The sequence below is a fragment of the Ambystoma mexicanum genome, chromosome 10 (assembly GCF_040938575.1).
Source record: "Ambystoma mexicanum isolate Mex_15411 chromosome 10, UKY_AmexF1_1, whole genome shotgun sequence".
In the NCBI taxonomy this organism is placed as follows: Eukaryota; Metazoa; Chordata; class Amphibia; order Caudata; family Ambystomatidae; genus Ambystoma; species Ambystoma mexicanum.
This window is the reverse complement of record NC_090932.1, coordinates 1,148,477,240-1,148,498,099: the sequence shown is the minus strand read 5'-3', so window position 1 is coordinate 1,148,498,099 and position 20,860 is coordinate 1,148,477,240. Positions and strand designations below refer to the sequence as shown.

Sequence of the window (20,860 nt, the reverse complement as noted above, 5' to 3'; positions counted from 1 at the left end):
GGAAAAGGGACGAATTCTCTTGATTTGTCACACATGCTATTTGGGACTTCATCGCTGGTGCCAGGGCTGGGATACTCTGGCAGCCAGGGTAGGCCCACGTGCTGTGATGTGACCTCTAGAGGTGGTATACAAAGGATTCCTCTGTCCTCCCTATGCTGATTGTAGAATCCATAAAGCCATATGGTTTTTGTGAAGGGAGGGTAAAGGTCCCAGGGATAGAAGTCCTCCGGTCAAGTCTGAGAACACGGCAGTCCTGCTCACGATTCCATGCAGGAATCTAAAGGGCTTGATATGGGTTCACAAACCACAACACGGTGCTGTGACGAATTGCAGTCATTCACCCCACATCCCCAAGAGGGATTGGACGCCCCCTCCTGTGAGGCTACGGAGGCGACCCCGCTCAGTAAATCTCAAGGTAAGTGGGACCTCTCCGGGAGAGATGCCCCCTCTGGGGACAAGGACTCCTATTCCTGTGAGGAAATCCCTACATCAACAAATGTATGGCATACATGGGACTACCTAATAAGCCTAAGAATCTGGAATCCTTGTCTTTGGCTGAAGTCAATGCACGAGCAAACCCAATGACATGAGAAAATGAGGATATTGCTTTAATGCGAGATGCATATTTAACTGTGCCGAGGAGGAAGAGTAGAGAGGAACCTGATGCGCAGGGGAAGCCCCCTGACAACATTGTGCCGGCAGGAGGCAGAGTGCCGGCTAGTCCCAGAGCCTGTGACTTGTGGAGAGCGAAAGGACACGAAGATGAGACATTGGAGAACCGGCGTGTTCAGATGCAGGAAGAGCTGGAAGTGGTGGGCAGGACGCCCCCAAGAACAATGCCGATACTACTTGTGAAGGAATCAAGGCAAGCTTTCGAGCAAGCAGCGCCAGTACGAAGCAGGAGTCCGGCACAGACACGAGAACGTGAAGCCAAGAAGGAGTGAGAACATTCCGAGCGAGAGCCCAGCCCAACCACTGACCCCTGCCAAGTAACTGGTACCTGAGGGACAGAGAGGAGGAGGAGGAGGCCCGTGGGATATGTAGATCACTCACAGAATACTCGTCCCAGGCACACGAACGAGAAAGCAGGCTAAAGTTCTGTCATGGGAGTCAGAAAAAAATGAGTGACCGAGAGAGGAAAGAGTTATTACATGAAGCTGTCACCTCATCCCAGTACAAAAAACGAGCTATCTAATAAACAAAAAAGCCAAGTAGGGACCGAAAGGCCTAGAAGAGAAGGGCTGAGGCACGGAGAATCACCAGGTTCCGTGGTTGTGACCTTGGCTCCAAGAACAAAGCAGCGTCTGTATAAAATTAACAGAGCTGGTGAGTTGGGGACACCGATACAAGGACGGTCTATATTGAAGCCAAGGTTACAAGCAGCAATATTGTATGGTGAGCGTTGGAACGAACATTGTTAAAGCGCTTGTGATAAGAGGCGCAAGTGAAGTTGGATTGCTGATGAGTGATTGAACTTTAAAGCAAGCTACAATACCTTGGACAGAGTGGTCCGGCACCATGTGGGTGCTCAATAGAAGGTCTCTGTAAGGTAGCCAGCTGAGAAGTGGGAAAAGTAAATAAATCTGGTCTGATCCTGGCAGAGGGAGATCAATTGAAAGGGAATGAATGTATAAATGTGAATCGAAGTGGTCCTGCGACTGGTCAAGCAAAATCCTGCGCACAGTCGAAGGTCTTCGATTTTGATGAAGTAGAGAAAGTTTGGAAAAGTATATGAATTTGGCCTGAGCCCGGCAGAGGGAGATCAATTGAAGGTTTTGTGAGAAAAGTGAGTCCGAGTGTGGCAGAAGGGGGCTTGGGGTGAACAGTAAATCGCCTGAGAAGTTGTACAAATGAAAATCCTGAGAAGAAAGGAACTTTTTGTCGTGTTGCATCAGTCCCTCTAAAATAAGAGACTTTGAATGGCAAAGAGAATTTAGCATGAGGATGCAGTTCTAAACTTCCATATCATGGCCTTCTGTGTCAGAGAAGCCAGAGTGTGTGCTAAGCTAGAGTGTGCCACCTTGTCCTGTGCAGAAAACGTGGGGAAGGGAAGCCAGCGGCTTGAATAACCTGACATATCATTTCTTGAACACTTTTCTTTTGCATAACATTGTTTCCCACACTATTTGTATTTTAGAAGTAAGGATTGGCAATAGGTTTATTAGCAGGGGCCCTTTTATTTTGAGACTCGACTAGGTTATTATTATTTGATGGTCGTAGCTTGCTCCCATCTTTAGATTTAGGATTAGGTGGGCGTTTTTCAGACCCAATTGAAGTTCAATAAACACCCTTTAACTGTGATCACTTGTCTCTTTCTTACTGTTTGATACCATGCCTTCCTTACAGAGGCCTGTCAATGCAGGATTCAGCGATAGTAGCACAGCCTTAAAAAGTGTTGAAACTTCAATCTCTTTCGCCTGTACCCTGACAAGCATGTTGGAAACTGATTTCACTGGCAAGAAATATCATGGTTCAGTCTTCATATACAAAACAAGGAGCAACTTTTTGTTCTGTTAGGCAGATCTGAGGCAACATCTTTGAAGAATTTTGTAATATTAATTTCCTTTTCGTTCGGAATATCAGCAATAGAAAACAAATTCACCCAGGTCAACAGCACCATTCAACAATACACTTACTGTGTCATACGTATACCAACATGTTGCTGTCGATTCACGTTAACTTCAAAAACGACATCCCTTGTTGCTCCTCAACAGTACTTAAACAGAAACCAAACACCTGCTGGTTACTTAAATGGAAACAAATGTAGGAGAAACCGCACTGAACCTGCTCCTCAACCCAATTCCACCAACACAACGGTGCCTACAAGATGCATGCACCCACACTACTTTTGCCGAACCAGCACAGCACAGAATGCCAGGGCACATCCAAAAAAATCTCCAAAGCACGGATTTCAAAATACAAACCAAAAATCAGGTTATTACATCACACAACCAAATCGACAAACCAGAAAGGCATGGTGCTGACCCTCTTCAAATCAATGGACTTGAGACCACACTTCACATGTTCTAATATTGCCTTATATAGCTTGATCCCAGATGTTACCCATGTTATACTGTTCATACACACAGGGCAAATTGCAACCGTTTGATTTTAAGGAACAATCCACCATTCAGATATGCCATCCAGTTGCCACCTCAGACCAATTCGAATAAAAAAAATACTAAATACACCCCTTGTTGCTCCTCAACACAATAATGCACATGCAAGTTTATTATTAACCAAAAAAACTATACAGTATGGATCACTCCAGAGCTTAATACCAAATTTGCAGACATCCAACCCTACTACTCGCAGCACATACACCATCCCAAACCTCCACTTCCCGGACTCTGGTATGCATGGAAACCCATAGCTGTGAAAGAATGAACATTGCAGACACCTCTAAGCACCTTGAGGCCTTGCTAATGGCTGATGTATGCTATATGAATCACAGCAACAAAGCATGACGGCGATCCTCAAGGAAAGGCCCATTCACAGCCACACATATGACATCTGAGCCTAAGGAGCCAGCCACAGGGTTCTGTCATATGTGCTTTGAGCTGGTACTCTGAAGAGAAACTTGGCTTCAGTGTTCACGATTGCAACTTCATGTGAAGGCAGGAATATGGATTGTCTCATTTATTGCATCAGACATGTTCTGTAACTAAGTGAAGGAAGCGCTCCCATTATTAAAGGTTTTATATCATTTGTAGGTTCACATGTTAGTACCCAAGCCTCTCCTTCGAGGTTATGAACTGCTCAGAATCTAGCTTTAGGATGATTGAAGTCGGAAAGAACAATACCCGATTAACTTGAGTACTCATTGAGGGAAAAACCTATGCTTTTCATTGGAAACCAGCCTCATTTTAACATGTATTCATGCAGTAGTAGGTTTCTTTGCACCCAGACAGCTGTCATTGAGAGTGTATCCTAAAACGCAATAGTGTGATAGATTGTGTTTTCCTGAGGGTTCTGTAGCACTGTACTATGTAACAGGGATATTTGGTTTATATTTCATTTAAATAAACACAAAATGTATATTGTTTTCTTGTCAAAATGCTTCACGCATTGTAAGTTACAACTGGACTTGGGAAGGTAAATTAAGTTTGTGGTAAATGCTAGCTGAGTGAAGGATAGACACTATCCAATATGTTTGTTTTGAAAGTAGGGGGGAAAGTACATTGTTTTTGAGGGGACCTTTAGTCCATTTTCTTTTACATTGCAGTTGAGGGGTATGTTTGTATTTGACAGCTGCTATTATTTTCTGTAAGAGACAACTGCAGAGGACCCATTGTGCAGAAGAGCTGCCATTCTGTAAAAATGTAGACACTTGTAGCATATTTTCGTAATGTTTTTAATGTATTACTGTATAAACATAGGCTTGAGCACCCTGGATTTGCATCTGTTAAGGTCACAATTCAACAGAAAATCTTAATTTTGAGCCATGAAAAGCCTTTAAATAATGAAACCTATCCGAGGTGTGAGACGTGTCTTCAACCTGGCACTCTGAAAACATCAGCTATTACCCCTCCTCTAATAGTACCCTTGCTGTGTTGAATAACAACCTACAGCTTTTCTGAATGTCCCATTGGTCCAGTCACAGCAGCATGTCAGGTAGTATGTGTTCGACATCTGTGACTTCCTGCATCTTTTGTGTACACATAATGGGATTTATTAGTTCGAGTCAATTTCACGTCTCCTTTTGCTGGTTGTAGATCTTCAGTGATACAGAGTATGCAATTGACCCCATTGATATTGTGTACCTGTTTGTATTTTCCTCTCACGTGTGAATCCCTCGAGAATATGCACTCCTCTCTGTTTAATGGTTTTCTTGCAACTGTATGTACTTGCCGGAATATCTCTGTTCAGTTACTCTCTTCCGTGTTTGTACTTCTGTCCTCTCGGCTCTGTTCTTACTCGGTGTCTTCCTATGACTCCCTGTGTCCTGGGGGTTTGCTTCGCTCCTGCAGCCACTGTTTGTCTTGTTCTATGTGCTTGTGCTTTGTCCTTCTAGTAAGTGTTGCTAATTCTCTTTTTTCAGAGTTGCGGTCTCCTTCTCACATGACTGCTCTGAACCGCTCTGCATCTCTCAGTAACCATGAACGCTCAGACTCTGTCTCATCTACTGTCAGTGGCAGCATTAATCAGCTCAGCTGCTCCACAGGCCAGCAGTACACCTCAGACTTCAGCGTGCGGGCCATGACAGACATGCAGCTTGTGAAGGTGAGATTGCTTGCTTTTTTCCACACAGCTCATAGTTATTGCGGTGAGATCCCTCTTCCCAAATGCTCCTGGATAAGTTATGTGAAAGATACATTTGTCTAGGTGAAGTCTTTGCCTTGTCTCCCCTGTAGGTTCTGAGGGGCGTGCTGCATATCATTGTGACTACGCCTTTCTCCCGGGCCCGTCCATTCCTTCCCCTGCTCCTGTGAGAGCCCTGATGGGCATGCAGCTAAAGTGCGATCCCTACAACCCCCTTATTGCTGCCCAATTGATCCCAGCTAGGTTCTGACCTCCCTGATAGTGTTTTAATCGTTTTTTGGAATTGTTTTTACAAATGAACAAAACCTGATCAGTCGATCACAAGAAAAACTTGTCTTCCATTCATGGGCCATTTATTAGCCATACATAAAGAAAAAAACATGCAAAGTAAAACAGTCCTTTCAATACAAGGTAGAGAAAGTAGAAGGAATGTGTGCTGAGAGACTATGCTCGGCATCTGGCCGATTCACACCAAGATGTGGCAGTGGAACAGCTCCTCTGATACTGAGCTGGCTGGTGCTTTTAATGCTGCTTCATAAACCACAAAAGAGCTATAGGAAAATGATGCTTAATCGGCAGAAGGACATGGTGCTAATTAAATTTCGATGGAAAAAGTGTCTCTGGATCTTGTTTCGATGGAAAGACTGCATACGGGTTACTTGTCTTTACATCGTTTTATATATATATATATATATATATATATATATATATATATATATATATATATAATTTTTTTTTTTGCATCGAAAATATTTTCCATCGAAACCTTTCCATTGAAAACTTTACCATTGAATCACTATTAATATAATTAAAAGTGAACATTCATCAAAATTGTTTCATCGAAATGAATAGATGGTAACGTTTTCAATTAAAATCGCTAATACTACACAAGAGGGAGCTGTCCAGTGCTGAAATCGCTTCCATGAGGTTAAGAACTGGACAGCTCCCTCTAACTTGTGAAGTGTCAGCAAGTGCTGAAATATATTCAATACAGTTGCAATGTATTTCAGCACTGGACAGCTCCCTCTAACTTGTGTGGTGTTTGTTTTATTAGGGGGGGTCCTCACCAATCCCCCCACCCACGTTTACAAAACTGAACCCTTTCCCCCACCCAAACATCAATACATCTATTTTTTAAAGATCCATGGACACTTTCCACCGAAATGTAATGAATTAAATGCTTTTCCATCGACATTCAATGAAAAAAATTAAATTAATATTCATTTCGATGGAAAGGTATTTCAATCAATACATTTCGATGTAAAAGTGTCTATGGATCTTTTTTCGATGGAAAGATTGCATACCATCAGCTAGTGGTTGCGGGTGCACCATGTCACTGTTCCTTTTAAATCCCCTTTATCAGTTGCCCTACTATGATTTTTTTCCTTTCCTTCCCTAAGCAAGGTTCTTTACATGTTCACAGCATCTCGCAATTACTTGATCGTAATTTGCTGTGTTCAGGAGGATGAGGGCAGTTAAAAGGGCACAATATCAGTGAGGCATGTCTGTTGGAAACCCCCAACGCCACCTTGCCTTCCTTCCATACTGTTGAGACATCGCCCAACCAGTGGTTAGTGGTGCACTTTTTTTAAATTGAACAGTACCCTGCCAAGGTGACTCATTCACCCACCCAACTGGTGTCAGGAGGGACTCTGTTAACTCTTTGAATGCTGAACCCCATTCTACTGGAGGTGACGCCAAGGAACTAATACTGGTGCTCTTTGCACAGAGGAACACCAGAGGTCTTGCCTGTTGTGTCATCTCTAAGATTATTAAAATGGTCCATATCGGCGTCATTGTTAGGATGTTGACTGACGAGGACTCTAAAGACCCCTTATCTACCTTTGCTTCTGTCTGCAGGTCCAGGGCCTGGTTCACAAAGCATAAGAATTGAGAAGCGAGTCAAGCCTGTTTGGTCCGTTGGACAATCCGCAGGAGGACCCTGTGAAGGGGCAGCTTGTTAGGAAAGATTTTCCTCCATAGTTTCCTATCAAACCTCATTATTTTTTATCTTAATTTTGATCCTGTACTGACTTTCTGACAGAAATTCAAGCCTTCAGCTTCACTTCCCTTTTGCTCATTTTTTATGGGGAAACTGATCAGCCCTTTAGACTATCAGTATTGGGAAACTTTGTTTTTCTTTTGCATTCTTGTACTTTTTAACATTGCACACAGTACCTTACAGTGAAGGGCAGTGGGGTTACTTTTGCATCACCCTAACTTTTTACAAATGTGATTTTTGGTTACTTTTATATATGCCTAAAGACACGCTGGTGGCAGCAGTTACAAGTTTACAGTTTTTGCATTATTTTAGCTGCAAACCTTTGTGTTTACTGCAACTATCGGCTGTTTGAATGATGCCGATCCTTACCATTAGTGGGCTTGGACTTGTTTCCAGCTCAAATCGTGGATCAAGGGAAGACCTCTGCAGCAATTCTTCAGATTTACGCTGGAGCCAAGAATCCCTCGAAGAAGAACAGCCTACTGAAGATCTGAAGATGACTCCTGAAGTGGCCCATCTTCCCTTCCTGTGTCCAGTCCGGTGAAGCCCTCCTCCTCTGCCTGATCTCTGACCTGTGTTTCAGCCCTTGGACTAGTGAGTGGAACCAACTAGTCCTGATGCCTTCACAGGGATGTAGCGGTTTAGAGCGTTTAGTGTCCCTGGACTGCCAGGTGGACTAACCAGCTTGCTCATGCACCACCTTGCCAGAAGCAATACTGTTATGCTTTTGAGTCAGGAACTTAGATGGTCGCTAGCTTGTGGCCCTAGTAGCTTTCTCCCAAATGTCACCTTTCCACCTTCACAGGACCCTGTCCTGGAGCAGCTGCTGTGACCGTTAATTGAAGGACGCCTGTCGCTGCCTGTGTGGGAGACTGCCGCTGGAACTCGCCTTCCTCCAACCTGTGAAGTTCTGAAGAGGTCTGCTTTGGTGGATTCTGCATTTCTTCTCCAAAAAGGGTTGCATCTTGCCTTTCCATTCAACCAGAAGAATCCTTGAACCTGCAACTCCTGGGCACCTCTCACTGGAACAAAGGGTGGAAGATCGAGCCCTGCGCAAACCCTCACCTAGTCCTCTATAGGTAAACAATGGGGACAAGTCCCTTTGTCTCCTTATTCCATGCCATTCACCTTTGGTCATCGAACCTGGGTCGGGTATCCTGCCCCTGGGTTGGGTATCCTGTCCCTGGGTTAGCCTTGTGTCTGGAAGAAAAAAGGAGAACACTTACCTCAGGTAAAATTGTTGTAGAACTTTAAAACTATCACCAAAACAAGCCTATTGAATCCTCCCTACAGAGAGATCATCCTTGCGAGAAACATTTTGGCTTCTGGGACATTTGGGCACAATGCCCCATTCATCTTAAGATTTGGAATCCTTAAATTAGGATATCGTCTTGTGATCTGGTTCCATCATTTACTGCATCTAAAATACTTAGCTGCTTTGCTGATTAATTTATTTGATGTATATTTGAACCTATGGTGACTGTATATATATTTGTATCATAGTTTTGCGCGATACTACCTGTTAGATTAATTTTCCAGTGTGTTCATGAGGCCTACAACAAATAGCTGTACTGTCTAAATTGAATTATTGCCATATTGTTTGGACTCATTGAAGGCCCCTGACCCCACTCGCACTCCCCTGAGATTAAGCCTTGACTGCTCATTCACGTACATTGATTGGGTTTTGGCTAAACTCTCGGAGCTCCTTGTTCATCATAACTAGGGTGGCCTCCTAAAATCTGTCCACCAGACCAGATTCTAGAAATCCATCTTAACACAGCTCACAAAACATTCTATGGCATCGTTATTTGTATCTTACCCTTCTTCCCTCTCCACCTCCTCCAAGCCTGCTTCAGGGAAATGGCACAAGACATGAACTGTTATCTCTGGCTGCATTACCTAAGTATTTGACAGAATTAAATTCATATGTGATCCAAAAATTAATTTCTTGGATGTCCGGTTTCACTTAGTAAACAATATGTTTGTCAGGAGCGCACAGAGTAACAGATATGTCGGAGTACACAATGTAGTTGGGGGCGACTCGGGAAGTAACATTTTGCATATAACAGAAACAAGGTACAATCCAGGTTGATCTTTGTGGAGACAGGTAATCACAGGAACTGTAGAGGCATCAGTGGCGTCTCCATGAATCAAATTTAGGGGGAGGCACAGAAGGGGCCTCAGGCAAAAGTAGGGGGCCGCCTATAAAAAGGCTATTAGTATGCTTTCCCAAACTGACGCGGTGCCCAAACTTGGAATCCTTTACTCCACCACCCAGAACCCAGGCCCTATACCTGGCAACCTGCCTCCCCTCCACCAGAGCCCAGGCCACATACCTGGCATCCTACTTCACTACTGCCAGATCCCAGATCCCTTATCTGGCATCCTTCTAGCCCTACCATGAAAAGGCCACGACCCTGGCATCCTGCATCTCCAGACCTCAGGCCCTATACCTTGCATCCTTTCACCGCCACCACCCAGAGCCAATGCCCCATACCTGGCATTCTGCATCCCCACCACCAGAGCCCATCCCCCATACCTGGTATCCTGCCTCCCCACCACCAGAGCTCAGGCCTCATAACCTGGTCTATTTGCCCCATCCATTATCCAGGGCACAGGCCCATACCTGTCAATGGGCCACCCCACTGCCATAGCCCAGGCCTCATACCTAGCATACTGCCTCCTCAAAAGCCAGGGGCCATAACACAAGACCCATACCTGGCATCCCGTCTCCCACGACCAGAGCCTAAGTCCCATACCTGGCATCCTTCTCCTCAACACCTAGACCCCAAGCACCATTCCAGGCATCCTACCTCCCCACCATCGAAGCTCAAGCCCCAAACCTGGCATCTTGCCTCCTCAACAGCCAGAGGCCAGAACGCAAGCTGCATACCTGCTATCCTGCTTCCCCACCTCCATAGTCCATGCCTGTACATGGCATCCTGCCTCCCCACCAGCATAGCCCACGCCCCATATCTGCCATTCTGCTGCCCCACCACCAGAACCCACGCCCCATACCTGGAATACTGCCTCATCAATAGCCAGATGCCCGAACACAAGCCCCAAACCTGTCATCCATTACCCCACAACACCAGAGCAATGTTTTCCAGTGTTATTCCATTCCAATTGATGGTAACAATAACCATCTGAAAATCATTCTACACCCCCCTAACAAACAACCCATCTTCACATGCAACTCCTGAATGAATCAATATGGCTTATACAATAGAACGCATTCCACCCAAAGACATTCCCTAAATAGCACTGTAACCTACCACGGATATACCAGTACAGCTCCCCACACTCCTTAAACACCACAAGGACAGGCACAATAATCACATAAACTGGAGCGCACATTAACCACTGCTCCAGACAACTCACAAAATATATCAAACGTGCACACTGCAGAGAATCTTAACTTTTCAGATCATGCACACATCAACATTGCAACAAAGCAACCTTCCCCTGCTTCTGCATCAGTATCCTACCCTGCCTCTTGAAGATCCTGAAAACCCAAGAAACTGTTAAAATGGTGGACTGTGTACTATACAAAACTCAATAACATAGCATGACGGGGCATAGCAAAATGTTTCACTGTTTCTCCTGTGGGGCCATACTGTGGACGGGCCGCGCCGTTTTGGTGACCCGCAGCAATAGAGGAGGAAATAGTTGTTGGCTTTGCTGAGGTCAGTCCACTCTATACATGAAGAGAATAAATTATTTGCCCCGGATCACTCACGTTGGTTAAAGAGTAAAACTGGGATTTTAACCCAATCTACAGTTCAGGCATTTAAAAACATACATTTCCAGCTCATCCTGCTACACATATGAACATTTTGGATTCCAAAGCCAATAATACTGCCTGATAGAGCCGAGTGCTCAAGTTACCCATGGCCATGCGTGAGAAGGCGACGCAGTCCTGTTTATGCTTGTAATTGTGAGACTTGTCGTTTCCCTAAATTTCGAATGGGATAGAAAATAATACAAGTCCCAGAATCCAGAGGGGGGAAACATGACTGGATGGCCTTCTCATGCCTGGCCACTGGAAACTTTATAGTTTTGATATTTTACTTGCAAAATACACATATCTCAAATGAAAGGACCTTACAATATGTAAATCCGTAGTGAAACATGTTAGGCCAAAAGAATTTTGCTCTATATTTATTTTCCACATCCTGAAAGGTAAAATAGAAGTCGCAGAATGAAAATGAATGCAAGCCTGAAAATAGCCTTCTTTTTGCACAACTACTTTTCTCACTTTAACAATCGCTAAAAAAGGTTTTGTAGTAAATTCACTAGGATAATGATTGTCACAAACCTCCAGCTTGTTGTGCTACTTTTTAAGAACATTTAACTATCCCTATGAAACAATCCGATTTTTCTATTTTGAAGTAGTAGACTTAATTACTAACTTTGAAAAAGTAAGCTTTCTTGTGTAACTTTAAATATCTTGTAAGTGTACACCCACATACTAGGTCAGCCAGCTGTTAGGAGTCCCTCAGATGGTATACAGAACTCATCAGATAAGACAATAAGACAAAGGAGTAATTGCAGAACAATCGAGCCACAATAGGCAGGGCCGGCGTGCAGGTCAGTCAAGGAGCTCTGTCCAGCTGCGAGATGTAATGAGCTTTTCTGCAAAGTCAACAAGCCCACTTTAAGCGGACTTGGTAACCCTCCCAGGGCAGGTATTTACCTGTCCCTGGTGAGGGGTTGAGGGCACACCATTCTGCAGGGGAGGCAAGTGCCTCGCCATCCACCCAGGCCCTAACGTAGCGACGCCACCGAGGGGAAGGAGGTGTTGGAAAGCAAAGTGACACAGAGAGAAAGAGAAGGCAAGCAAATATACTCAGTAATATGGATTGATCAGAATAAAGGGTGAACTGGAATATGATAAGGTGTCATGATGCCTACCCCCGGGGAACCAGACCAGGTCCAGCAACCCCGGAAGCAGGCATCACGTTATTTTGAGCAAGCCCAAAAACCCCTGCTAGGGGCTGTTTGGGTGCAGTCCTGGCGCCTATGGCGCCAGGCTCATATGGAGAGTCAGTCCTGGCGCCATAGGCGCCAGGCTCATAGAGTGGAACTTACCTGATGCAGACCATGCTGTAGAGCTGCAAGCCAAATGAGGCTTGGAAGGGACTATTTTACCTAGGGACTATTTTTTTACTCGGGTGGGGCTGGGGAGGAATATTTACCTGGGACTACTTTTGAGGCTATTTAAACCACGCCCGAAGAGCAGCACACGCTTCGCGTTCTCCAGCATGGGGTCTGGCATGGATTCACATGCTCATGAATATTCCCTGTCATCAGGCTGGGAATACTCGGTAAAGAAAAAATCAGTATCAGTTTCATTTCTGATCTGTCTTTCTTAGTAGTAACCAATCACTGATCTCTGGGTCATACTGCCTCTGGCAGCCATCCTCAGATTTTTACCGCACGCTCAAGTGTTGGGAGTCCTCGTGTTTAGCTCTCGAGTTTTTTTACTGCGTTTTCACGCTTTTTCAGGAGATGTTCTCATTTTTTCGGTTTGATCGAGCCTCAAGCTCCACCGTTTCTACTTCCGATAACGGGGACCCGTTTTGGAATTCTTCTACGCCCCTCAATGGTGAAGTTTTCGTCGAGTTTACACTTCTTGGAGGATTGCGGAAGATCTGCGGCCTACCTCAACGGACATGGCCCAGGACAAGGGGAGCTCGACGCCCCGATCCAAGCTGTTCAGGAACTCCCCTGGATGCGGGTTATATAACGTTTTCAAGGAGGACGAGCATTCACGATGTCTCTACTGCCTCCATGAGGACAAGACACACGTGGAGAAGGTCTTTGCATTCTGCAAGTACCTTTCGGAACGGACCAAGCAAGATCGTCGTTCCCCGCCTCGCCACCTGGCTGGAGAAGGGCACAGCAGGTGAGAAGGGGAAGAAGAAGTCTGAGTGGGCTTCTAAGTCCTGTGAGGGCGCCCCGGCGACGGGGCCCCAACAGAAGGCCAAGCAACGCGAGTCCGCGGGCACCAGGAGCGCCGAAAGGTCGGGCTCTTCGGTTGCCAAGCAAGGCGCTACTTCCCCGGCACGTTCGAACACGAGCCAGTGCTCTGGTTCGGGGAAGAGGAAGTCCGAGAACCTGGGTAGGCCGCTGGAACGGACCCGGTCAATCTCGAAGGGGGAGCGAGGCGCTGACCCTCCCCCCAAGGCGAAGGCCCAGGATGCACCTAAGGTGGTGAGGGCTTTGATCCACCCGGCTAAAACCTCTACCGAAGTGGTTGCTGCCACCCTGGCGGAGCCGGCTGAGACTACGCCAGTGGAAACGGCCTCTGGGCCCAGAGTATCCCTGCCACCGCGGAGGGAATCCTCTTTCCAGCCCATCGCTAAGACTCCCGTGAAGCCCCCGGCTGAAAAATTGGGGGGGGGGGGGGGCGATGGCCATTACAGACTCAGAATCAGCCTCTGAGGAGGAACTAGTGGAAACCGAGAAGGGCCTCAACGAAAGGTCCATAGGCCTCAACGAGAGGTTCATAAGCCTCAACGAGAGGTTTGAAAATGTTCGATCCCAGGGGACGGTCCCTGCTGACGTGATCGAAGATAGCAACGATGACGACAAACTGGGCCCAGTGGAGCGGCCATCCCGTCCGTCGCAGCCATTGCCCGAGACCCAGGATAGCTCGGCGGCCATTTTGTTGGCAATCCAATCCTTATGTACCGAGATAAGGACGAGATTACCACGCACTCCGACGGAGGAGCCAGAACCAGGCCCGTCGGGAAGCCCTGCGACCAAGCGGAGGAGAGTCCACCCCGCTCCGCCCTTCGTGCCTGCGAGACTGGTGGACCCCTCATCCCCCTTGCCCCCCCGCGATGGATAGAGCGACGGGGACGGACGATGACTGCGGCGATGACACAGCGGACATCCCGTCGTCAAAATCCCCCCCCCGCGGGAGTCTCCAGCCGACGAGGTTGGCTCTTTCCACGCCATGATAACCAGGGCATCCGAGCTCTTCCAGCTCTGTCCTGAAGAACAGAAAAAGGAGGGGTTTCTGTACCAACGACGAGAGGCCAAGAGGAAGACAATCCTCGCGGTGCCTTTACTCGACGACATCTGGGAGGAGGGGCTTGCCGTCCTCAAGAACCATTCCACGAAACCCGCCAAGAGGGACAGGTACGAGAAGAAGTACCGAGTCCCAGATGCCGCCCCCTTGTGCCTCAGGGCCCAGCCCACGCCGGACTCGGTTGTCTCGGCAGCGGCTAAGAAGAAGGCAGCAGGCGCGGCGGCTTCAACTTCCACTTCCCCGCCGGACAGTGAGGGCAAGAAGTTGGACTCTATGGGACGACGAGTCATCTCGTCGGCGGCGACGACGATTAAGGCAGCCAATGCTTTAGCGATCGTGGCCCGCTACGACAGGGAGCTCTGGTTCAAGATAGAAGATAGCTCCCCTGCTAGATTTCCTGCCTGACGACAAAAGGGCGGAGGCCCTAGAAATTCTGCAGGAGGGCGAGGTGGCGTCGGATCACTCCATAACGGTGGCAGTGGACATTGCCGATACCGGATTTTGCCAACTGGGCCTCCGATGACGAGGATTGCTCAAGGCCTCAGACTTTCGCCAGGACCTCCAAAACAGAGTGTTGGACATGCTGTTTGACGGCAACAACCTTTTTGGTAAGGTGGTGGACGAGTCTCTACAGGCCATCAAGACTTGGAGACGGCCCGGGCCCTTCGGGTGCTTCAACAGCGACGGCCGGCTCCTCTTCCCAGGAGGCCTACAGAGGTCGCGGCAAGCAAGGGTGATCCCGCCGTCGTCGCCAAGGCGGCAAGGCCACCTCCAAGCAAGACTGAACCGGCCGGGTTGTCGGGCCCCCACCGAAGCACCCCGGTGGGAGGCCGGCTGACGAAGTTCGTTAGAGTGTGGGAGTCCATCTCCACCGATCGTTGGGTGTTGGACACCCTGGCCAACGGGCACTCGCTGGAATTCCAAAAGAAGTGCCCTCGCATTCCTCCCGTGGCCAGGAAGGAGAAACACGTCCCTCAACTGCTGTTGGAGGTAAAGGCGATGCTCAAGAAAGGTGCCATCGACCTCGTCCCCAGGAGGCTCCGGGGCTCTGGAGTGTACTCAAGGTACTTCCTCGTCAGAAAGAAGACAGGCGGTTGGCGCCCCATCCTGGACCTGCTTTGGTTAAACAAATACATCAGGGCGCAGAAATTCAGGATGGTCACCCTCCAGCATGTGCTGGGACAGCTGGAGGAAGGCGACTTCCTATCGTCGTTGGACCTGGAGGATGCTTACTTCCACATCCCCATTCTAAAAAGGCACAGATAGTTCCTCAGGTTCGTGGTTCAGGGACGCCACTACCAATTCAGAGCCCTGCCGTTCGGATTAACGTCGGCACCCAGGGTTTTCACCAAGTGCCTGGTGCCAGTGGCAGGGGATCCACGTCTACCCCTACCTGGACGACTGGCTAATCCGGACAAGGACAAGGGAACTCGCCGTCGAACATACGGCGAGAACCGTCCGGTTGCTCACGGAGCTGGGGTTCGTCATCAACTACCCCAAATCCCACCTGGTTCCATCGCAAGTAGCACTGTTTCTGGGAGCGAAGCTCGATACAGTGGGGCAATTGGCCTCCCCTTCAGAGGAGAGGACCAAGACCATCCTGGGCAATGTGCGGTGCCTGTTAGCCACGGACGTGGCCAGGGTGAGGTCCATGAAGTCCCTCCTCGGGATGATGTCCTCATGCATCTACCTTGTACCCCTTTGCAGACTTCGGATGCGTCTGCTACAGGAGTTCCTCGACGCCCGCTGGTTTCAGGCGACGGGCTGCTTCGAGGACAGGATCCCTCTCGAGGAGTTCCGTCGGGCGATCCTATGGTGGGGCACCCGGGCTCACCTCACTACAGGCACGGACTTTCAAATCCCGGCGTTTCAGGAGACGGTGACGACGGACGCCTCTCTGGAGGGTTGGGGGGCCCACACCGGAGATCTCCACGCAAGAGGCCTTTGGCTCCCGTAGGAGAGGTCTCTCCACATCAACATCCTGGAGCTCTGAGCAGTGTTCTGGGCGCTCAAGTCGTTCCTCCCGTCCCTCAAGGCCAAAGTGGTGAGGATCTTCACCGACAACACCACCACAATGTTCTACATACGGAAGCAGGGGGGCACCAGATCCCCAGCCCTATCCAAGGAGGCCCAGGATCTGTGGCACTGGGCCGTCGCCCAGGGGATGTTTCTGGTTCCTTTCCACCTGGCAGGAATAAGAAACACCATCGCCAACTCACTCAGCAGGGAGCTGCGCTCGTGCCACGAGTGGGAACTGTGCCAGGATCAAGTGGATTGACTCTTCCAACGATGGGGCAAACCCCAGATCGACCTGTTCGCGACGGCGACGAACTCCAAGTGCCAGAGGTTCGCCAGCAGGTTCCCACAGCTGAGGAGCAAGGGCGATGCTTTCTCATTCCCTTGGGACGGCCTGTTTCTATACGCATTCCCTCCATTGCCGTTGCTGCTCCGCCTCATCAACCAGCTCAAGAAGTCCAGGTGCAGGATGATCCTCGTCGCACTGGCGTGGCCGAGGCAGATCTGGCTCACGGACCTTCTGGACTTGTCAACGTCCCCACCAGTCAGGCTGCCAGCGGACGCGGATCTTCTCTCCAGAGAAGGAGGCGCCATTCATCATCACGACCCACAGTCGCTCAACTTGCAGGCTTGGCTCTTGCAGCACTAGAGTTTGGAGGGTACGATATCCCGGCTGATTGCAGAGAGGTTCTTGCAAAGGCCAGGGCGTCCTCAACTCTCAAGTGTTACGGTCATAAATGGAAGAGGTTCTCTGTCTGGTGCCGTGCACAGAAGATTAACCCTCTGCGGATTACGGCCCCTCAAGTGCTGCCGTACCTACTGTCGCTGGCCAAAGCTGGACTGGCTCACGCCTCCATCAAAATACATCTGGCTGCCATCTCCCGATATACCAGGACTACGGGAAGGGCGTCCTTGTGGTCTCATCGCCTGGTGAAGGAATTTATGAAGGGACTATTCGAGGGGATTGGGTCCTCCGACGTATTCCATATCTATGACAGGTAATCACCACAGCGGTGCTGCTTCGGAAACTTTTTTCTGCGTCCTGCGTCGATGACGTCGATGCGTCGTCGCCGAGGACCTCCTCCGACGTCATCCGATGTGATAAGTAGGACGCACGACGCCCGTAGCCTCAGTTACGTTTTTTCCGCGAACGTGTTGCTTCGTGAATCTCGGTTACGCCTCGACTCTTTGGAGTTCTGTTCTTCTCGGTTCTTCATACCTGTTCGTTTTTGTGAGAAAAGCCTTCGTGTGAAGATGTCTTCTACTTCATCTTCGACCCCGCGTCCGGGCTTCAAGAAATGCGGGGAGTGTGGGTCCAAGATGTCAGTGACGGACTCGCATGACCCATGCCTCTGGTGCCTCGGGGAGGCCCACGACACGGATGACTGTATCGACTGCCAGTCGCTCACGTCCAAAGCCTTATGTAAGAAGTTGTTGTCGGTAGGTCGGGTGTCCAAGCCCCGGAAGTCGAAGTCTGCGGGGCTTTCGACGGATGATTCGAGAGGTGACTCTCCGCGTCATCGTCGGAAGTCTCATGGGTCTCCTTGTAGGAGTCGGTCTCGCCACCCCTCGGCCTCTTCGAGGCATTCTCGGAAGCGCCGACAGCGGTAGTCTTCCAGGTCCCCTTCTGAGGACTCTGCTCGGCACGTCGCTTACCCCCAACCAGCCGTGTGACGCCGCAGGAATGGGCTTCCTTCGGGAAGAAAATGCTGGCGATTCTCGAGTCGCAGGGTACTAAGCCGTCCGCGCCCCCGAGTGGGGTCGGCCGTGAGAGGTCGAGAGACACTGCTCGCAAGAGTGGTCGGCACGAATCACGGGAGAGGTCCCTTTCAGACAAGGGGACTCGTTCTCGACGTACCCGTTCCAGGTCCCGGTCCTAGATGCGTTCGAGACCGTGTGCACCTGTGATGTCTTCGAGGAAGACATCGACGCCTGAGGCGTCGAGGGCGTCGACAGGCTTTCTCGAAGCTCCGGCTCCGAGGAAGTCGTCGAAGCCGTCGACGCTCAGGTCGTCGAAGGACACGCTCGGAGCTCCGGCTTCGAGGACTGTGTCGACGCCGTCGATGCTGGCGGCGCTGCATCGAACGTTGACGCCGATTTACTCGACGTCGACGCCGATCCTCTCGGCGCCGATGCCTGTTCTCTCGAACTGTTAGGATACAGTGACATATTCTGAATTACATTAGGTCTGGGGAAAATTAGTATAGAAAGATTTTTGGAAGTTATTATGAGTTTAATTTTAAAACAGCCAATTTTGCCCTTAACATTCATTGCAGTCTATGGAGAATGCCCCAAGCCAAGATGGAGGTCCTCAGTCTAAGTTCTGATTGGCTGGTGATTGTTTATAGGGAAGACAGTGAACATTCTAAACTGCCTTTCATCGTCTTTGCCCAGCTGAGAGGTCGTGTATTAAGCTGCTCCTGCTTAACTTGTTCAGGGGTTTCAAGTTTCAAGCGGTCGAGCGGCTTATTTGGAAAAGCAAACAGGAATCTTGCGGAGATTCATTTTGGCACTGAACAGGAGTAAGAAGTTTTCGAGTTATCCAAAAAGAAAAAAGTTTCAAAGACTCTTCACAAGATAAGTCCTTTTAAAATTCAAGACTCTTTCTATAATGTCATAGTAGAAGATTTAATCTGATTTTCAAGTTCATATGAAAAATATTTACTAAGAACTATATTGCTGTCGTATGTTTGGCTTTGCTACGCTACGATTTCCATCAAGCGCGTGGTTTTTCCGTTAACAGAAGCCTGCGCGTGAGAGTCTTCGCTTGAGTATCTTGCGCAAGCTCTTTGGTGTCGCGTGATACTATTGTGCGTGTGTTTTTTCTACCCGCGGTTGGATTTCCGCGCGTGTGCATTTTGTATTAAGCGCGTGTGGATATTTCCCGCGGTTGAACTTCAGCGCGTGTGCGTGTGATCGCATCTTGGACTAAGCGCGTGTGGATTTTTACCCGCGGTTTGTCGTCAGCGCGTGTGCGTGTGATCGCATCTTGGACTAAGCGCGTGTGGATTTTTACCCGCGGTTTGTCGTCAGCGCGTGTGCGTGTGATCGCATCTTGGACTAAGCGCGTGTGGATTTTTACCCGCGGTTTGTCGTCAGCGCGTGTGCCTGTGCTCGCATCTTGGACTAAGCGCGTGTGGATATTTCCCGCGGTTGAACTTCAGCGCGTGTGCGTGTTTTCGTTTAATGGCGTGTGGATTTTTTCCCGCGGTTTCGACTTAGCGCGTGTGAGTGTTTTCGCATTTGGGACAAAGCGCGTGTGGTTTTTTCTCTCGCGGTTCCATTTCAGCGCGTGTGAGTTTACTCGCTCCTTGGATAAGCGCGTGTGGTTTTTCCTGCGGTTTAATCTTCAGTGCTTCAACGATCTTCACTCAGTTTGGATCCCTATGCGAGTTCATGAGATTTCCACGAGAGATTTTTGACGCAAGTTTCAAGAACTGTTTATTTAAGTAAAAACACTCTCTAAAATAAAAAAAGAAGAAATATAAATACTTTCCAGAAACACTAGAACTTCCATTTACTTTTAATGAACTTAAGACTTTGTTCAAGCTTCTTGAGTTTAAAGAAGATTACCTGCAAAGTTAATTTCACATTCATGGGCCTACTAAGAAGGCTGAATGATCGTTGAGATTCAAGTCAACTAGTAAGGAAGTCTAGTCAGCTTATCACTTCTCTGGGCATTTTGTAGAGAAGTTCCAGGTATGGTTTTTACTTTATTTGGTAAAGGATATTGATACTTAAGGTTAGTATAGTACCCCATGAATAACAAGGTGTATTATATGTTTGTTTTACTACAGGTGAAGAACCAGCTAGCCTTAGCTTCCAGCCTGGTGTTTGTTAATTTGTCCCTTCCCCCTTTCCCCTGGAAGTGAGGTAAACTGAGCAGTCTATAGTATCAGCTCAGAGTGCCACATTTTGGGTGGATTGTCGGGGGCTCAGCAGCTTCTGCAGACACCAGGATCTCAGCCTGACACCTTTCAGACAAGGGGACTCGTTCTCGACGTACCCGTTCCAGGTCCCGGTCCTAGATGCGTTCGAGACCGTGTGCACCTGTGATGTCTTCGAGGAAGACATCGACGCCTGAGGCGTCGAGGGCGTCGAAAGGCTTTCTCGAAGCTCCGGCTCCGAGGAAGTCGTCGAAGCCGTCGACGCTCAGGTCGTCGAAGGACACGCTCGGAGCTCCGGCTTCGAGGACTGTGTCGACGCCGTCGATGCTGGCGGCGCTGCATCTAACGTTGACGCCGATTTACTCGACGTCGACGCCGATCCTCTCGGCGCTGATGTCTGTTCTCTCGACGCTGGCGCCGATTCACTCGACGCCCTCGACGCCTTTCGAGGCCGGGGTGTCGGAGGTACCCCGTGGCACGGGGGAACCCCCGAGGAAGGCTCTGGTTAAGAGCAAGCACTCTCGGGTTCCTTCTTTTCACCACCTGGAATATATTTCGGAGGTGGATGAGGATTCTGATGGCCTGGTTCCTAGTCAGGTTCCAGATGAGATGGTCTCGGGCCATAGCCAATTTGACGATTTGAGGCACTACATG

The 20,860-nt window shown here is 48.8% G+C and overlaps 1 protein-coding gene across 3 annotated transcripts in view; it reads left to right on the top strand.

The window, feature by feature from the left end:
• Nucleotides 1-20,860, top strand: part of CNNM4 (cyclin and CBS domain divalent metal cation transport mediator 4) — a 938,359-nt gene that overhangs the window by 789,822 nt on the left and 127,677 nt on the right. For all 3 annotated transcript variants that reach the window (XM_069619069.1, XM_069619070.1, XM_069619071.1), the window contains one exon: nucleotides 5,042-5,223. In XM_069619069.1, coding sequence (XP_069475170.1) covers nucleotides 5,042-5,223 — 182 coding nt within the window. The remainder of the gene's footprint in view (nucleotides 1-5,041; nucleotides 5,224-20,860) is intronic.